This window comes from Choloepus didactylus, chromosome 21 (assembly GCF_015220235.1).
Source record: "Choloepus didactylus isolate mChoDid1 chromosome 21, mChoDid1.pri, whole genome shotgun sequence".
Lineage (NCBI taxonomy): Eukaryota > Metazoa > Chordata > Mammalia > Pilosa > Megalonychidae > Choloepus > Choloepus didactylus.
In genome coordinates, this window is record NC_051327.1 from 18,907,678 (window position 1) to 18,924,462 (window position 16,785).

The 16,785-nt window shown below is 45.8% G+C and overlaps 1 protein-coding gene across 1 annotated transcript in view; it reads right to left on the reverse strand.

Annotated features, from left to right (window-relative positions):
• Positions 1–1,198: 1,198 nt before the first annotated feature.
• MUC17 (mucin 17, cell surface associated) overlaps positions 1,199–16,785 on the reverse strand; it is a 38,113-nt gene continuing 22,526 nt past the window's right edge. The window contains exons 4-16 of the mRNA XM_037813745.1: positions 16,238–16,426; positions 13,202–13,343; positions 12,941–12,999; positions 12,065–12,253; positions 11,489–11,619; positions 11,095–11,153; positions 9,249–9,400; positions 8,649–8,717; positions 8,391–8,553; positions 7,206–7,367; positions 6,944–7,041; positions 2,555–2,634; positions 1,199–1,240 (exon numbers count right to left, since the gene is read on the reverse strand). Coding sequence (XP_037669673.1) covers positions 1,199–1,240; positions 2,555–2,634; positions 6,944–7,041; positions 7,206–7,367; positions 8,391–8,553; positions 8,649–8,717; positions 9,249–9,400; positions 11,095–11,153; positions 11,489–11,619; positions 12,065–12,253; positions 12,941–12,999; positions 13,202–13,343; positions 16,238–16,426 — 1,535 coding nt within the window. The remainder of the gene's footprint in view (positions 1,241–2,554; positions 2,635–6,943; positions 7,042–7,205; positions 7,368–8,390; positions 8,554–8,648; positions 8,718–9,248; positions 9,401–11,094; positions 11,154–11,488; positions 11,620–12,064; positions 12,254–12,940; positions 13,000–13,201; positions 13,344–16,237; positions 16,427–16,785) is intronic.

A 16,785-nucleotide genomic window follows, 5' to 3' on the forward strand; every position in this document is an offset into this window, starting at 1 on the left:
AGCCCAGTTTTAGGACCTCAGGATTTTGCTGGCAAATACAGGAATGAATCAAGTGGAGGCTAAAGACTGCAGATGTCTTAAGTGTCCACGAGGAGGCAGCAGAGTCCAGACTCTTTTTTAGGTTATGGTTTAAGTGGGGTGGCCTGTGGGAGAGACCTTCTAGAACAAACTGAATCCTGAGCTGCGTGGCTGGAATCACAATAAAGCGACTTTACAATCTTGAAAAGAACGGCAATGAGGGCAATTTAGGAAATATATAGTCCTTATTTGCAGAAGACAAGTCTGAGTCCAGGGGGTCAGAGGATTTTCCCAATTTCATCCACATTTATGACAAGTTGGAAATGGAACCCTAGACTCCATCCCTTTAGATGCATGGAAAGAAACATGAGCCCATTTCCAGATGGAGAAATTGAAGCAGGTTCTCTCCCTGTAAGAAGAGGGTCCTGCATCATGCGAGCGTGTTTGGGTCCTGGCTTGTGGCATCCTCTGCTGCCAGCAAGCCAGGCTGGTGAAGATGAGGTGCAGTATTCTTTCTAGCTGTAGATTTCCGTCTTGTTATCTTGAGTCCAAAACTCATCAGACCCAACATTCTGGAGGAGAGGAGGAGAAAGAGCCTGGCAGCTGAGAATCAGGAGCTTATAGAGGGTGGTGATTGGAGAAAGGTCCAGAGACCATGAAAATTTTAATGAAATAGATTTTGTTGTTTTTAATTATCCAAATATCTACGACTAATTTTAAAAAAAAATCAGAAATAATAGGTAAAGATAAGACCTTTTTAAATATCCAAAATCCTATGTATCCAAAGATAAATTCATATAAAAATACCTCACAGGTGTTTTTAAATGAATATGGAGTGCAAATATTCTTCAGAGAGCATTTTCTAAAGTCTAAATTTCAGTCCAGTGTTTAAGGAAGCACGACCAAGGGCGTCTTGGGGGCGCTGTCCTTGGTGCTGAAACTAAACAGGCAGTGGAAGAGCTTCCCAGATGAGCTGACGGGCCTCGTATGAAGGCGTGACAACCCCAGTGTAGCGTCCATGGGGTTTCTATGTGAGCATTTCCCAGCACTGGGATCTCCCTCCACTTCTTCTTGGTAAGCACAGGTGTGGTATCTCAACACGTTCCTGTTCCTCCAAGCTTACGGGACCTGGGTCTCCTCACTCCCACACTCCACATGTCCATGCAAAACTCCCTTTGTTTCAAATCGATGTCATCATCACCTGTGGCCTCTGGATTTGGATCTGGAAAGAGAGAACCAGTGAGGGGTGGACCTAAGGGAGCCTGAGATTTGGAAGTGTGAGAAATTTGGGACTGGGGATGTGCTTGGCTTAAAACTTGTCCTATTACCTGGTTTCTAGCATAACCAACTGTATCTTCCCCTCCCAGTCAAGCAGGTTTCCAGGTATCTGGGCTGGGATTTCATCTTTCTCCCAAGACTCTTTCTAGGGGGTCTAGGTCCTGAAGCCAATCACATTTGATATTTCTTCTGCCCTCAAATATCCATCCAGTTGAAATAATAATAAAGTGGTAATCAAGGAGTTGCCCATCTCTTACCCAAGTGATGAATTAGCCCCCATAATAATGGGACACCTGACATTATGTACCTCTTGATGTGCTGCAATAGTATTATCTATGACATATTCTTGACAAAAATGTTTAAGCTGAATCTAATCAAGACTCTAGACCTTACTGCCAGTTTATAGGCAATTCACAGGATTGCGGGACAAGTCAAACAACTCCATGAGAAAATAATCAGACAAATCTGGAATGTGTCTTGACATTCCTCAAGACAAACAGCCTGGACTCTTAAAAAAATCAATATATTTTTAAAAGGTAGGAGCTTGTTCTAGATTATAACACTGAAGAGACATAACAAAATTCAGTGAGTGAAATTTGTTGTATTCTTGTCTGAAAAATAGCAATAGAAGTGTCTTTGAGTTAATTGGGAAAACTGAATTTTGGGTGATATTGTGGAATTATTATAAATTCTTTGGGTATGATAAATGATATTTGGAAATGTGTGCTGAAGGGTTTAGAGTCCAAGTGTCTTAATGTTTGCAACTGACTTCCAAATGGCTCAGCAAAAATTGTGTGTGTGTGTATATATATATATATATACACACATGCACACACACACATATACATATAAAGTATATATGTAATGCAAATATGGCAACATGTTAAATATTGTTGACCTAGATAAAGGTATATAGGTGTTTACTGTGCTGTTATTTTAACTTTCATGTGTCTTTGAAAATTAACATAAATAAATAAATTGACCATCAAGGAAATACTTAAAGTGGAGAAGGAAACCTCTGAGCGTAAATCCTCAGGGGTCTAGTGGAGGGAGATACACCCTGCCACTTAGCTTTTCTTCTCCTCCACCTTTTGCCACCCAGAGTTATGCCCATTTCTTGGCAGCATAGGGCTGGGACGATCACCTGGACTAACAAACCAAAAAGATGGATTTGCTTTCCTGAAGGTCCCATCATGCTAGAAGGGAAGGTGGGGTCTCAGGGTGGGGGAAGCAACCATCTCACCCAGGTCTTACTTACCTTTGTTTCAGGGTCTATGTGGCTCAGGGAAGGTGTGAAGTTGCTGTAGATGGAGTCCATGTTGATCGAATCATCTTGTTCTAGAGGAGGAGAAAGTCCCACAAAAGCCATGGTTAAGACGACAATCCCACCCCTTGGAGGACGATGGGGGTATGCATCCCCACTTCCCAGGAATCTGAAAATTGTTTTAAACATGGAAGAGTGCCGAAGTCACCTGACCTCAGAAAATGGTTTAATCGATTCTGTGGTGATATGAAAAATCACGTTTAAAAACTCAATGGAGCGTATATGAACAAAGAAAAATCACACACGCTTTGCAAGCAGCTTCTCAAGTTCCGAGACACCCATTGAGATTTGGCCTGGAATTGCACTGGATTGAGGGGGCCCTTTGACAACTTTATGATATCGAATATTCCAATTCATGAATGTATGACTTTTCTTTCATGTGGAGTTTCTTCAATGTTTTAAAATTAAGTTTTATAACTGTCTACAGAAAAGTCTTGCACATCTTCTGTTAGGTATATTCCTAGGTACGTTACTCATTTGTTGCTCTATAAAAAGTATTTTTTAAATTAATTTTTTTCTTTGTTGCTGGTGCACAGAAATACAATTGACAATGTAAGAACTGATTTAACATTCTTTGGAATTTTCTATGTAAGACAACCATATCATCAGCAAATAATGAGATATTTATTTTTTTCTTTCCAATCTTTGAACCCTTTATTTCTTGTTCTTGTTTTATCATACTGTCTATGATACCCAGGACAATGATTAATAGCATTAGCGATAAAGGGTATTCCTTGACTTGCTCCTGTTTTAATGCAACTTGGCACACTATGGCCAGCGAAGAATAATTTTTTGTGATACATGAAAATTATATGAAATAAAAATTTCAGTGCCCATAAATAAAGTTTTATTGAAGCACAGCCATGCTCATTGATGCCCGTATTGTCTATGGCTGCTTCTGCGCTGCATCAACACAGTTGAGTGGTTCTGATAGAGAACAGAGAGTCCACAGAGCCAAAAATATGTTGTCTGGCTCTTCATTGAACAAGTTTGCCAACCCTAGGTTAAATGGAGTGACTTTTTGTGTTTTACTATCAAGAATGATTTTTGTGTTTGTGTGGCAACCTTTACCAGGAAATAAAAATTCTCTTCTATTCCTAATTTATTGATTTTTTTCTATGATGCATGGATGTTGACTATATTAAATATTTTCTTTTGCATCTATGGAGGTATTTTTCTTTCTTCTGTTAATTGTGGTAAAATTATGAATAGATTTTCTAAGCTTGAACTAGCCCTGCTTTCTGGAGTAAACTCCCTGATTATTTTTTTATGCTTGCTAGGCTTGGTATGCTACTTTTTTGTTTAGGCTCCTTGTTCACAAAGGAGTTTGGTTTTTAACTATGCGTTTTTGCACTGTACTTGTCTGGTTTTGCTATCAGGTTTTCCAGTAGGTACATAAAATGAGTGGGAGAGAATTCCCTCTTTTTCCATTCTCTGAATGAGTTTGTATAAGATTGTAAATTTCTGTTCCTTGAATAGTTAATAGAACGTACTTGTAAAAACTTGTGGGCCTGATTCACTTTTTAAAAACAGTTTGTGGACTATTCTGGTTTTCAGAATTTTACCTAAGTTTATGAATTTATTGGTTCATACTATTCTCTTATATCATTTTACTTTATTCATTTCTGATATTGAGTATTTGTGCCTTTGTGCTTTTCTATTCATCAGTCTTCAGCAGAAGTTATTCAATTTTATTAATTTTTTCAAATAACTGACTTTGGTTTATTGATTATTTCTATTGTAGTTCTGTTTTATTGATTCTTTTCTTATCTTTATTTCTTTTCATCTATTTTCTTTGGATTTATTTTGTTGTTCTTCTAACTTAAGTTGAAAAAAATAGCTCAATAATTTCCAGTCTTTCTCTTTATCCCAGATATGAGCATTTTAAGGCCATAAAATTTCTTCTAAGTACAGCTTTAGCTGTATCCCACAATTTTTGATAGGAAGTATTGCAATTCAGATCCAAGTATGTTCTAACTTCCATTATGATTTCTTATTTGGTCCATGAGTTACTTATAAACAAAAAAAAATTCCAAAGACATGGAATTTCTGTTGTTTTTCAGAAATATTTATGTTATTGATTTCTATCTTACTTGCATTGTGATCAGATAATATAGTCTGATTTAAATAAGTACCTTGAAGTGTGTTGGAAATTTTTTATGGCCTTGAATGTGGTCATTGAATTGATTTAGGAGATTTGTTTAAACATCATTGATTATTTCAAATTCGGTGTCTCCTCTGAAGTTTTAATTTGTTCCTTTGGGCCGTATCTTCCTGTTTCTTTGTATGGCTTGCAATTTTTTGCTGATTTCTAGGCACCTGATTATCTTGATGTGTTTACTCTGAAGGTCAGTTTCTCTCTTTCCTAGGGTTTTCTTGTTGATTGGCTTTGTGTTCAGTCTCTTCTTTGACACTTGGTTCAACTTATCCTAGAACATTAGAATGGCCCGTGTTTAATCAGATTTTTTCTGCTCTTCCTCATCTGATTCTTGCCCTGGATATGCAGTACAATTTTTAAGATTGCACTATTTTTGCAATTATTTCACCCCCAGGAGAAAGCTTCCTTTCCTCTGTTCCTTCTTAGAATCTTGATCTGTTCTTGTTGTTTTGCCTCTATAGTTTTTTAATACTCCTTTAATTGTCTCTAGTTGTTTTTGCCTGGAAGGCAAATTCTAGGAAGAGGGTCACTCTGGAGAGGACTTTCCCAAGTCTGTATTTCCCAGCCAAACAGGGCCAGAGGCCCATGAAGGAGACACAGATCAACTCCAAAGAGCCTTGGGGAGAGGGTCAGGAAAGATTCTGGAAGTCTTTTTGGTGACTCCCCAAAGCTGTGCTTTCCTGGCCTGTTTAGCAGATGGCTCTACAGCAAACTGCAGCCCTAAGGAGTTACTGTGTCTTTAAACCTCCACTGCCTCTGCCCCTGTTGGAGGTGGGCTTGAAACAATGGTAGCTTCCAGTCCCTGTCTAGGATGGGCTGAAACAGCAGCTCGGAGCCGGGACCCAGTGATCTGAATTTGCCAATCAAAAGCCATGACCAGTGCTCAGCCATGCCCCCACCCCTGTTCTTGGGTAAGAGGACTTCCACATCCCTCTCCATCCACAGCAGCCAGCCAGGGACTGGACCCCCAGGCAGCTTGCCTCAAGAGTGGGGGATGGGGAGTGGCAGCTGCCCCAGAGCGAGTGACAGTTCTTACTGCAATTTCTCAGCCGCTTCCTCCTGTTTTTCCCTGGATGCTGTAAAGTGCTGCCCTGGCTTCCAGAGCCCCAGAACAGTTATTTCAGACAGTTCCTGTCTGTCCACTAGCTGCTTTTGGAGGAGGTGTGAATCCCAGAGTTCCCTATTCTGCCATCTTCCCCGGAAGTTCCCCATGCCTTGATGACTTTTTGTCTGCTTGTTCAATCAATACAAGAGAAGTGTTTTTAAATTCTCCCACCATATTGGTGTATTTGTCAATTCTTCTTGTAGCTTTGTCAATTTTTGCCTTATATATTTTGAAGCTATTTTACTAACGCATGCAAGATAAATTTATCTTCCTAATAGAGTAAGCAATTTGTCAATAGGGATAATTTTTTCTCTAATAATTCATTTTGCTTTAAAGTCTATTTAATTGCTATGAATTTAGCTATAATAGATATTTTAGTTTGTTTATCTTTTCCTATACATTTGCTTTCACATTTTCTGTTTTGCATGTGCCTCTCATTCATGGTGAATAGCTAGATCTTTGAATCCATCCTTTTTGCTTGTATGTTTAGTCCACTTACATTTATTGTGATTATTCATACATTCGGGTTACCTTCTACCATCTGTTTTGTGCCTTCTATTTGTGCTGCCTTTTTTTTTTTCCTTTTTCCTTTTGTTGCCTTTTTTGTTCAGTGACTGAATTTTTTCCCCATTCAAAATTTCCCCTTCTTTAGAATTCAAATATTATTTCTAGGAATTCTAACATGGACATCTAACCTAACAAAATCTAAAGTTAATATCCTTATTGAGATATAACTCACCTATTAATGAACTCATCAGTCTTAGGCCTACATATGCACAGTTCTGTGTTCTGGAGAAATCTGTGTTCTGGAGAAATCTACCACCATCAAATAATCTATGCCTTCCCAATAATTTATTTATGCTGTACCCACACTTATCCTCCATGCAGGACTTTGCAGAAACCAGGGGTGGAAATAGGGTTTCAAATGCAGAACGAAAAGTTTTGGAGATGGGCAATGCCTTTCCCCTTCACTCCTTCAAGCCCCAGAGCCTTCCCCAATGCCTCCTATATGTATTTCTACACTTTGAGCCATTGTGAATCTGACAAGGATTGCCAATACCTTCGCAGATGTCAAAGCCAATGTTATGGAAGGTCCCAGGGGCTGGTCCACCATCTTCTTCATGCCACTTGTACAGCTGAGACACTTTAGACTTTTGCCTATTGATAGAAACACCAGAGAGACCCTGTTATGAGCAGGGAACAGGGACAGGGCCTGGAGACTAGCTATGGCCCTGCTTTCATTTTCCCCCACAGTCTACCCCAAGGATGGAATGACTGGAAGCAGAAAAGGTGGAGGATAGGAGGAGGCAGCAGTGGCTCACCTTTGCACCTCTCTCTTGGAGTGGAACATGAACACCAGGAGGATGACAATGACAACCAGGATCACTGCTCCCACTGCCCCCAGGATCCCATAAACCAGACTCTTCTGGGTGCCCCATTCACAGGTTTCTCCGCTATACCAGTGAGTTTCTGTGGTCAGGCAGCTGAGAATGGGAAGAAGAGGCAGGTGGAGAGAGAGTAATCCAGAGTCAGCTGGTGCCCCCAGCCTCCCAGCCTCAGAAGTGGGCTCTGACCCAGTGGGTATTTAGGGAAGAAAGGGTGAAGAAGAGGTTGCTAGGATATAGAGCAAGGCTTCCCGAAGACTATGTCCAGCTTCCATGGTCATGGTCTTTAAATAGACCCAACCTCCAGCACTGGGCCTTTAGGTTTTGCTTCCAGAAGTAACCCAGGACTGAGAACAGTTGGCCCAATTCTGGGACTCCCTTGGGCTGCACCCCAGGGACTTGAGGACCCAATAACAGCCTGTCCAACAACCCAGTCACCATCCTCATGTTCAGCTTACCTCTTAGTCAAGAAAAACAATCCCCATCCCTGATCCAGAGTACGTATTCCACTTCTGGAGCTCCTTGCCCCTGGGGATCCCCTTTCTAAGCCTTGGTCCTTTACTCCCCATGCTAGCTAGTGAATCCCTCTTCCAGGAAGCCTTCCCAGAATACTCAGGCTTTTGCATAATGTGTGACTCCAATCCCCACACCTGGTGCTCTAGCCAGTCTCCCTTCCTTTGCTTCAGTTTCCATTGGCCATGCCTTTCTTTGCTTTCATACTCCTGCAACTGGGTGATTATGGCTTTGCACCCTCCCCAGATAGGTGTGTGACATTATTTCCCCATTTCACCAGCAGAGGAAGCAAGGGCCTGTCCGCCCTGTGTGCCTGGGAGCTTCCTAAAGCAGGGGCCTCCCTTCTGCCTTCTCAGTGCCTTGTCACAGTCCCCAGCCTTGCTCAGCACAAAGAGGACATCTGGGAGGGCAGCTACTGAGCTGCCCACAGCCTGTTCTCATCCTGGCCCTGGGGCTCTGGCCATGCATTTGTCCCCCCAATTCCTTTGTGGCTGGGTGCTTTGGAGAGAGGTCAGGACCCGGTCTTGAGAAGTGGGGTCCAAGAGAAGAAGGGAGAAGGGGAGCAGCTGGTGGGTGGGGGTGGGTGGGGGTGGGGGGAGGGGTACTCACTAGCACTGAGGGCCACTGAGCTTTAGCTTGCACGTCCCAAAGTTGCAGTCCATGGAGGAATTGAAGCCGGGTGTGCAGGGGTTGATGCAGTTTGGCTTCTGATCCTTGTACTCTATTGAGAAGTACTTGGCATAGTTTTCCCCGGCTGCCTTCTTGCACTCCTCTGATGGAACATGGAGGAACAGCCAAGGTCAAGAGACTGGAAGTGCTTCCCTGCTCATCCCGGGCTCCCCAAAACCCACACCCCAGGTCACATACCTTCAGGGTTGTACTGAGTGACTGTAATGTTTTGCACCTTGGTGGCAGTGTTGTTGAAACACAGTAAAGCTGTGAAGGAGACACATAAAGCCCCTTTTAACCGGCTTGTTTAGCATCCTCAGTGGACAGAGGCGTGTGTAAGTGAGAGAGGGGAGTGGGGCTGTGATGGGGGAGGTAGGAAAACGGTCCCTGCAGGAGGGAAGCACCAGCCTCAGATCCAGCTCTCCAGAGAGGTGACCCACACAGTGTCCTGTCCATTCCCCTGGGTCTCTCTTCTTCCCTACCCACTTCTACCAAGGTCCCCACGCTTTGCTTAATAAATCATGCTAGCTCCGATTTTCTTGCAGATGCTACTGGCCTGTACTAAGCCTTTAACCTTGAAGAGACCACGGGATTGAATACACATGGGTACCTGGCTTTGCATCTTCCTTCAAATTCTCTGGAGCTGCCAGTCTGAGCAACAAACCTTGGGACACACTGAGCCCAGAACTCTCAGTCTCCTGCCTTCCCGGGGATGAAGTGGGTCAGAGGATGACAAAGGTTAAAGGCTCTTTGAAGACTACCCCCCATCTCCCTCTTCCTGGAAGTCTTGGGGTTTACCTGAGCACTGACTGTTGTTGCTTATTTGCTCACTGGTTACTTTCATGATTTTTTCCTCCACCTTCTGGGTGAGATTCTTGAAAACTTCCTTGTATTCTGGGATGAACTTGGTCTTCAGAAGGACTTCATGCTCCACCACCACACTGCCACTCCTGAGGCGAGAGGAGAAGATGCCCTCCCACGATCAGAACCGGCACTCACCTCCCCGACCTCTTCCCCAGGCAGGCTTTGCCCTCTTTGCCCCAGGGGAAGACAGAGCTGGGGAGAACTGGAAATGATGACTCCAGTATTTATTGAATGGACCTGCTGTTCCAGGCACCATGCTGGGTATCTCCCATGTGGAACCTCACATCAGCCTAAGGTTCGGGGAAGGCCTGGGTGGAGTCTCAGGAATGACAATGTCTCGAGAGAGTGGTGGAGTCTGAGGCTCGAGATCTCAAGGTGTCACTGGACATACCCAAGCAAGAAAACTGGGCAGCCCCTGGCAAGGCATCCTTAAGGGGCCTTTGGCCACAGGAAAAGAGATTGCACCAAGTACTTTTAGTGGGGTTCACGAATCCCTGGGGAATGGTGGTGAGCTGCAGGAGACCTGTGAACCTCTAAAACTGTATGCAGAATTTGAAGGTGCATAATGTATTTTTCTAAACACATGCATTTTTGCCTCTGATCCCCATAAGATTAAAATTCTGGTCAAAGTTCTCTCCCAACTCTAAAATTCTCTGCTTTCGACTCAGGAGAAGCCAGGGGCAATACCATCAAGAGAGCATGGTCACAGACATTTTCACATCTCCTTGCCTCCTTCCTGACTTTCCTCCTCCCTGACTCCAAATCTCCAGTTAGAGTAATTGATCTGCTGTGTTTCCAAAAAGGCACTGGAAATGCCTTTGAGTTAAGAAGCTCATATTCCAGAATGCAAGTGACTTCTTTCTCCGGAGTGGAGGTATTATTTGCACCCCAGTAACAAGTGTTTTCTGGATTTGAAAATACAGTTATAAGTTCAGTCTTCTTGGGCTCACAGTCCAAGAGTCCCATATACTGGAATTAAAAAAACCCTCTCCCCTTAACACTATACCCAGAGGCTGAAATAGAAATTTGCAGATTTAGGGGGATACTCGTTGGGGTTAGAAGGGACCAGCAATCTTCTGGTTCAAGGCCAATAAGGAAGTGGAGACCCCGAGAGGTGACCTTGATGGAGGGTCTCATGCACTGCACAGGCTCCACTGCTGTCCTTGTCTCCTATTTTGAGAGCTTCATTGAGGTCGGGATTGTGGGAGTTAGGAGAACAGGGATGAAATCCCGGCACTGCTCTTAAATAGCAGTGTGACCTTGGGCCAGTCAATTAACCTCACTGGGCTGCAATTTCCTCGCCTGTCAAACGAGGGACTAGACAGATGGCTCCCAGCTCTCTTCCTTGCATCTCTTCAGAGTAGTTGATGCGAGCAGGTGATCAGGGAGGGAGCCAGTGCAGGGCCGTGGCTGGCAAGAGGGTGGTCCGAGGGAGAATGACCTCAAAAGCTGTGTCCAGCAATGTGCTCAGCACCTGTGCTCCAAAGACCCCCTCCCTCACCCTCTCCCCTGAGAGACACAGAGCGCAGGAAGGAATCTGGCCTCACCTACAGAGAAGTCTGGCCTTGGAGCAAGCTCCTGGGGGCCAGGAGGAGAGAAAGGGAGAGTAAATTCTAAAACACAACCCTGCAGGCCTCACTCATGGGGTGTTAGGAGATCTCCACGGGAAAACGGATGGGAAACTATAATGGTTGGGGGCACAGTTACAATTATCTTTATAATGATGATGACTATTGCTTCCACTCCAAAGCCCCTCGTCCCAGGAGCCCCGTATACTCACGACAGCCTTGTGATGTTGACACCTTCGTACTCAGGGATTCCACTATAAACTTGATTCATCTGAAAAGCAAAGGGGGCCACCGTGTCATCCCAGAGCTCCTGCTCGGCCTTCTGTAGAGCCCCAGGGGAGGAGGGGCGGGGGACAGACCACCCCCCCTGCAGCTGCACTGGCACCCTGTCGAGGTCAAGTGGCCCCTGCCCAAGACCAGCCCCACTCCTGGGGGCCCCCTGCTGCCCACAGTGGAACCTTGCTTGGCAGGTCCTGAGGGCAGGGGTGAGCTGAGAAACCCGCATGTCCAACAATAAGAGAACGGCCCTCACTGCTTTCTCACCCCTTAGAGACCCCTCCCTGGCAGCAAGGAGTAGCTTGTGGGCACTTGCCCTCCCAGGCAGACCTGTTTGGTGAATGTCGCATTGAACTCCTGGAATACTGGAGAAGACCTGTTTTCTAGTTCTTTGGAGAACTCATGGTTGGTCACTGTCACTGACAATTCCACCTGGGCTGTGACAACCTCTGGCGGTGACTCTGTGTGGGGTGGGACACGGACACTGCTTACCGAGGGTGACGTCTGCCCTATGTTCCCAGCCGAGGACAGCCCCGAGCCCAACGATCTGCACCGGCTGGGGGAGTGACCCGCAGCCGCCCACCCCTGTGCCTCTGTCCCGGAGCTTCTAACTTCCTCACCAAAGTGCCCCCAGAGGGAGAAAAGAGCACGCCGCTCTCCTGATGGCTTCGGGATCTTATATTTTATTATAGAATCCCATGCACATTTTGCATTCTGCCCCATAATAGACTTATTTATTGTAAAACTTGGTGCCAAATTTGTATTTTGCTCCCAAATATATCTACTTTTAAACATTTGATTTTAATGTCATCACTTTCTATTCATGCAGAAATAAGTGACCGGCAAGGAGACAGGCCTGGGTGGGCATGGGGGTGAGGGTGGAGGGGCCCCAAGGTCTCGGCTCACCTATGTCGAGGTTATCCAACACCAGGTCACATCTCGGCCCGTAGAAGATGCTGACACACTGGCACTTGATTCCATCCCAGAAGCCGCCATTCTGGCACATGTCAACCAAGTACTGGCACCGGTCTCCAGTGTAGCTAGTGGGGCATTTGCATTTCTGACCATCCCAGTCCCCTCCATTGAGGCAGGTCACTGGAAGGGACAAGACCCCGCTCAGTCCCATGTTTGCACAGCACTTTACAGTGTGCAGTGAGCTTTCATAAACACCCTCTAATTTGATATTCTCAAGCAAGCCTGGGCTAAGCAGGAAGGTTAACATCATCCGTGGAGGTGGAGGCGACTATGAGACTTAGGTCATGCGGGGGGCCAGAGAGACCTAGCCTTGGCGTGTCCTCTTTCTGCATTCTTTGGTGAGGAAAGAGGAACCTGTTGTTGAGAGAGGTGGGGGACGACCCAGTCAGGGCCAAGGAAGAGAAAAGGGGGGCAGATTCTGATGGATAAATCTCAGTTCCAACAAGCTTGACCATGAGCCTTGTACCTGAGCTTCCAACACGTGCATCGGGAAAAACACAGGCTGGAAAGGATTAACCCTCAGGACTCTTCGTGATCCCTTTCTCTTATGCTGGGATGCTGATCTCGAAACTCTCGAAACTCTCGAAACTCAAGGGAGGAGTGTAGGTCTCAGTTTAAATAGATAGTGAGTGGCTATAGGCTGCTCTTAGATGCATGTGCACGTTAACCCGGAGAATCTGGAGAGAACAGAAAAGCTCTGTTCTCTTTGGCTTTTCTGGAAAATGGTGGTGCCTATGTAGACCAGCCTGCAAGGTGAGCTTTGCCAGGGAGGCACAGAAAGTGTGTGCAGGCCCCGTGCAGACCCACCTCGCCTCGGCCAGACTCGGGGAGTCAGTGCCATGCCCCGGGCAGGCACAGCACGCAGCCTTTGCCCATCAAGAAGGGGGCAGAGAAGGAAGGGCACAGGGTGACAGAAGCTGAAGAAGATTATTTTAAGGAAAAACAAGCAAAAATAAAGCGAGATTATGATGAGTAAAAATTTAACAAGAAAATCACAAAGATAGGTGGCAGAGGTCAGGGCAAAATTACAAGGGAACAAGTTCAAAGGAGATTCAAGGAAGAGCTTACCTTTGGTGGTTGGAGGATTCGTAGTGCGAACAGTGGGGGAGGTGATGATGGGACGTGCGGTTGAAGTTGCAGAGGAGGTAGGAGCTGGTGTGCTGGACTGCTTCGTGCTTGGAGATGGGGTTGGAGATGAGGAGGTGACAAACTCAGGGGGAATAGATGTGGCAGATGTTGCAGGAGAGCTGGAGTGATCGGGTACACCCACAGATGGTGTAGGGTGAGAAACAGAAGTTGGAGGTGTGTTAGCAGTGGAAGGGGAAGATACAAGAGGGGAGGGAGCAGAAGGAGAATTGACAGAGGTGCTGGGTTCAGGTGTCATAGTGAAAGATGTGGAGGTGTCAGATGGAGTTGCATTTGCCGTACTCCACACAGAAGTTGAAATAGATATGGTGGTGTAATCAAGAGTTGTAGGAAAAGAGCTGCTTTCAGTAGAGATGACAGTGTTAGAGCCAATGGGAGAAGCTGAAGAGGTGCTAAACCCAGAAGGAGGGGTCACAGAGGTGGTAGTATCACTAGCAGTACTTGAAGGTGTGTTAGATTCTGTAGGAGACGTCAGACGTGTGTTCGTGTCACCAGCAGTAGTTGTAGTTGAGCCAGGGGACATAGGAAATGTGACAGGGGTGCTGTACACATTAGCAGTAGGGGAAGAAGTGCCAGATTCTACTGGGGATGTCACAGGGGTAGGGGTGTCAGTAGCAGTCATTGAGAGTGTGCCAGACCCTGTTGAAGGAGTCCCAGGAGTGCTGATATCACTAAGAGCAGTGGAACGTGTGTCTGATGCTGTAGAAGTCAAAGGTGTGGTGATGTCACTACGAGTAGGTGAAAGTGGGTCTGTTTCCGTAGGGGATGTTGGAGGTGTGACCGTGTCATACTCAGATGTTGAAGGTACGACTTTATCTGTAGGAAATGTAAAAGTTGTGGTGGCATCCCTTGCAGTAGATGAAAGAATGCCAGCTTCTGTAGAAGATGTCGCAGGTGTGGAGAAGTCAGTAACAGCACTTGGAGAGGTACCAGTTCCTGGATGAGATGTCACAGATTTGGTGGATTCACTAAGAATAGTTGATGGTGTGATAGATTCTGTAGGAGAGGTTTCTCGTGTGCTCCTGTCACTAGCAGTAGTTGAAGGTGTGCCAGATTCTGCTGGAGATGTCACAAGAGTGGCAGTCTCGCTCTCGGTAGTTGAAAGTGTGGCAGAACCTGTGGTTGCTGTCACAGGGATGGTCATATCACTAGCAGATGTTGAAAGCATGCCAGATGGTGTAGGTGAAGTCACGGGGGTGGAGGTGTCACTAGCACCAGCTTCAGCAGAAGACATCACAGGAGTGGGGGGCTCACTAGCTGTACTTGAAGGTGTGTCAGCCTCAGTTGATGATGTCACAGAGGACACTGTGTTACTAGAAATACTTGACAGGTCGCCTACTTCTGTTGGAGTTGTCACAGGGGTGGCAGTCACACTAGCAGCATTTGAAAGGGTGTCTGTTTCCACAGGGGATGTTGCAGGTGTGACCATGTCATACTCAGATGTCGAAGGAACGACTGTATCTATAGGAAATGTAAAAGTTGTGGTGGCATCCCTTGCAGTAGATGAAAGAATGCCAGTTTCTGTAGAAGATGTCACAGGTGTGGAGAAGTCAGTAACAGCACTTGGAGAGGTACCAGTTCCTGGATGAGATGTCACAGATTTGGTGGATTCACCAAGAGTAGTTGATGGTGTGACAGATTCTGTAGATGTTTCTCGTGTGGTGGTGTCACTAGCAGCAGTTGAAGGTGTGCCAGATTCTGCTGGAGACGTCACAAGAATGGCAGTCTCGCTCTCGGTAGTTGAAAGTGTGCCAGAACCTGTGGTTGCTGTCACAGGGATGGTCGTATCACTAGCAGATGTTGAAAGCATGCCAGATGGTGTAGGTGATGTCACAGAGGTGGAGGTGTCACTAGCACCAGCTTCAGTAGAAGACATCACAGGAGTGGGGGGCTCACTAGCAGTACTTGAAGGTGTGTCAGCCTCAGTTGAAGATGTCACAGAGGACACTGTGTTACTAGAAATACTTGACACAGCTACTACTTCTGTTGCAGTTGTCACAGGGGTGGCAGTCACACTAGCAGCACTTGAAAGTGTGACTGTTTCCATAGGGGAAGTTGCAGGTGTGACAGTGTCATACTCAGATGTCGAAGGTACGACTGTATCTGTAGGAAATGTAAAAGTCATGGTGGCATCCCTTGCAGTAGATGAAAGAATGCCAGTTTCTGTAGAAGATGTCACAGGTGTGGAGAAGTCAGTAACAACACTTGGAGAGGTACCTGTTCCTGGACGAGATGTCACAGACTTGGTGGATTCACTAAGAATAGTTGATGGTGTGACAGATTCTGTAGGAGAGGTTTCTCGTGTACTCCGGTCACTAGCAGTAGTTGAAGGTGTGCCAGATTCTGCTGGAGACGTCACAAGAGTGGAAGTCTCGCTCTCGGTACTTGAAAGTGTGCCAGAACCTATGGTTGGTGTCACAGGGATGGTCATATCACTAGCAGATGTTGAAAGCATGCCAGATGGTGTAGGTGATGTCACGGGGGTGGAAGTGTCACTAGCACCAGCTTCAGTAGAAGACATCACAGGAGTGGGGGGCTCACTAGCAGTACTTGAAGGTGTGTCAACGTCAGTTGAAGATGTCACAGAGGACACTGTGTTACTAGAAAAACTTGACAGGGCGCCTACTTCTGTTGGGGTTGTCACAGGGGTGGCAGTCACACTAGCAGCAGTTGAAAGGGTGCCTGTTTCCGTAGGGGATGTTGCAGGTGTGACAGTGTCATACTCAGATGTCGAAGGTACGACTGTGTCTATAGGAAATGTAAAAGTCATGGTGACATCCCTTGCAGTAGATGAAAGAATGCCAGTTTCTGTAGAAGATGTCACAGGTGTGGAGAAGTTAGTAACAGCACTTGGAGAGGTACCAGTTCCTGGATGAGATGTCACAGATTTGGTGGATTCACCAAGAGTAGTTGATGGTGTGACAGATTCTGTAGATGTTTCTCGTGTGGTGGTGTCACTAGCAGTAGTTGAAGGTGTGCTAGATTCTGCTGGAGATGTCACAAGAGTGACAGTCTCGCTCTCGGTAGTTGAAAGTGTGCCAGAACCTGTGGTTGCTGTCACAGGGATGGTCATATCACTAGCAGATGTTGAAAGCATGCTAGATGGTGTAGGTGATGTCACAGAGGTGGAGGTGTCACTAGCACCAGCTTCAGTAGAAGACATCACAGGAGTGGGGGGCTCACTAGCAGTACTTGAAGGTGTGTCAGCCTCAGTTGAAGATGTCACAGAGGACACTGTGTTACTAGAAATACTTGACAGGGCGCCTACTTCCATTGGAGTTGTCACAGGGGTGGCAGTCACACTAGCAGCACTTGAAAGTGTGTCGGTTTCCACAGGGGATGTTGCAGGTGTGACAGTGTCATACTCAGATGTCGAAGGTACGACTGTATCTGTAGGAAATGTAAAAGTCGTGGTGGCATCCCTTGCAGTAGATGAAAGAATGCCAGTTTCTGTAGAAGATGTCACAGGTGTGGAGAAGTCAGTAACAGCACTTGGAGAGGTACCA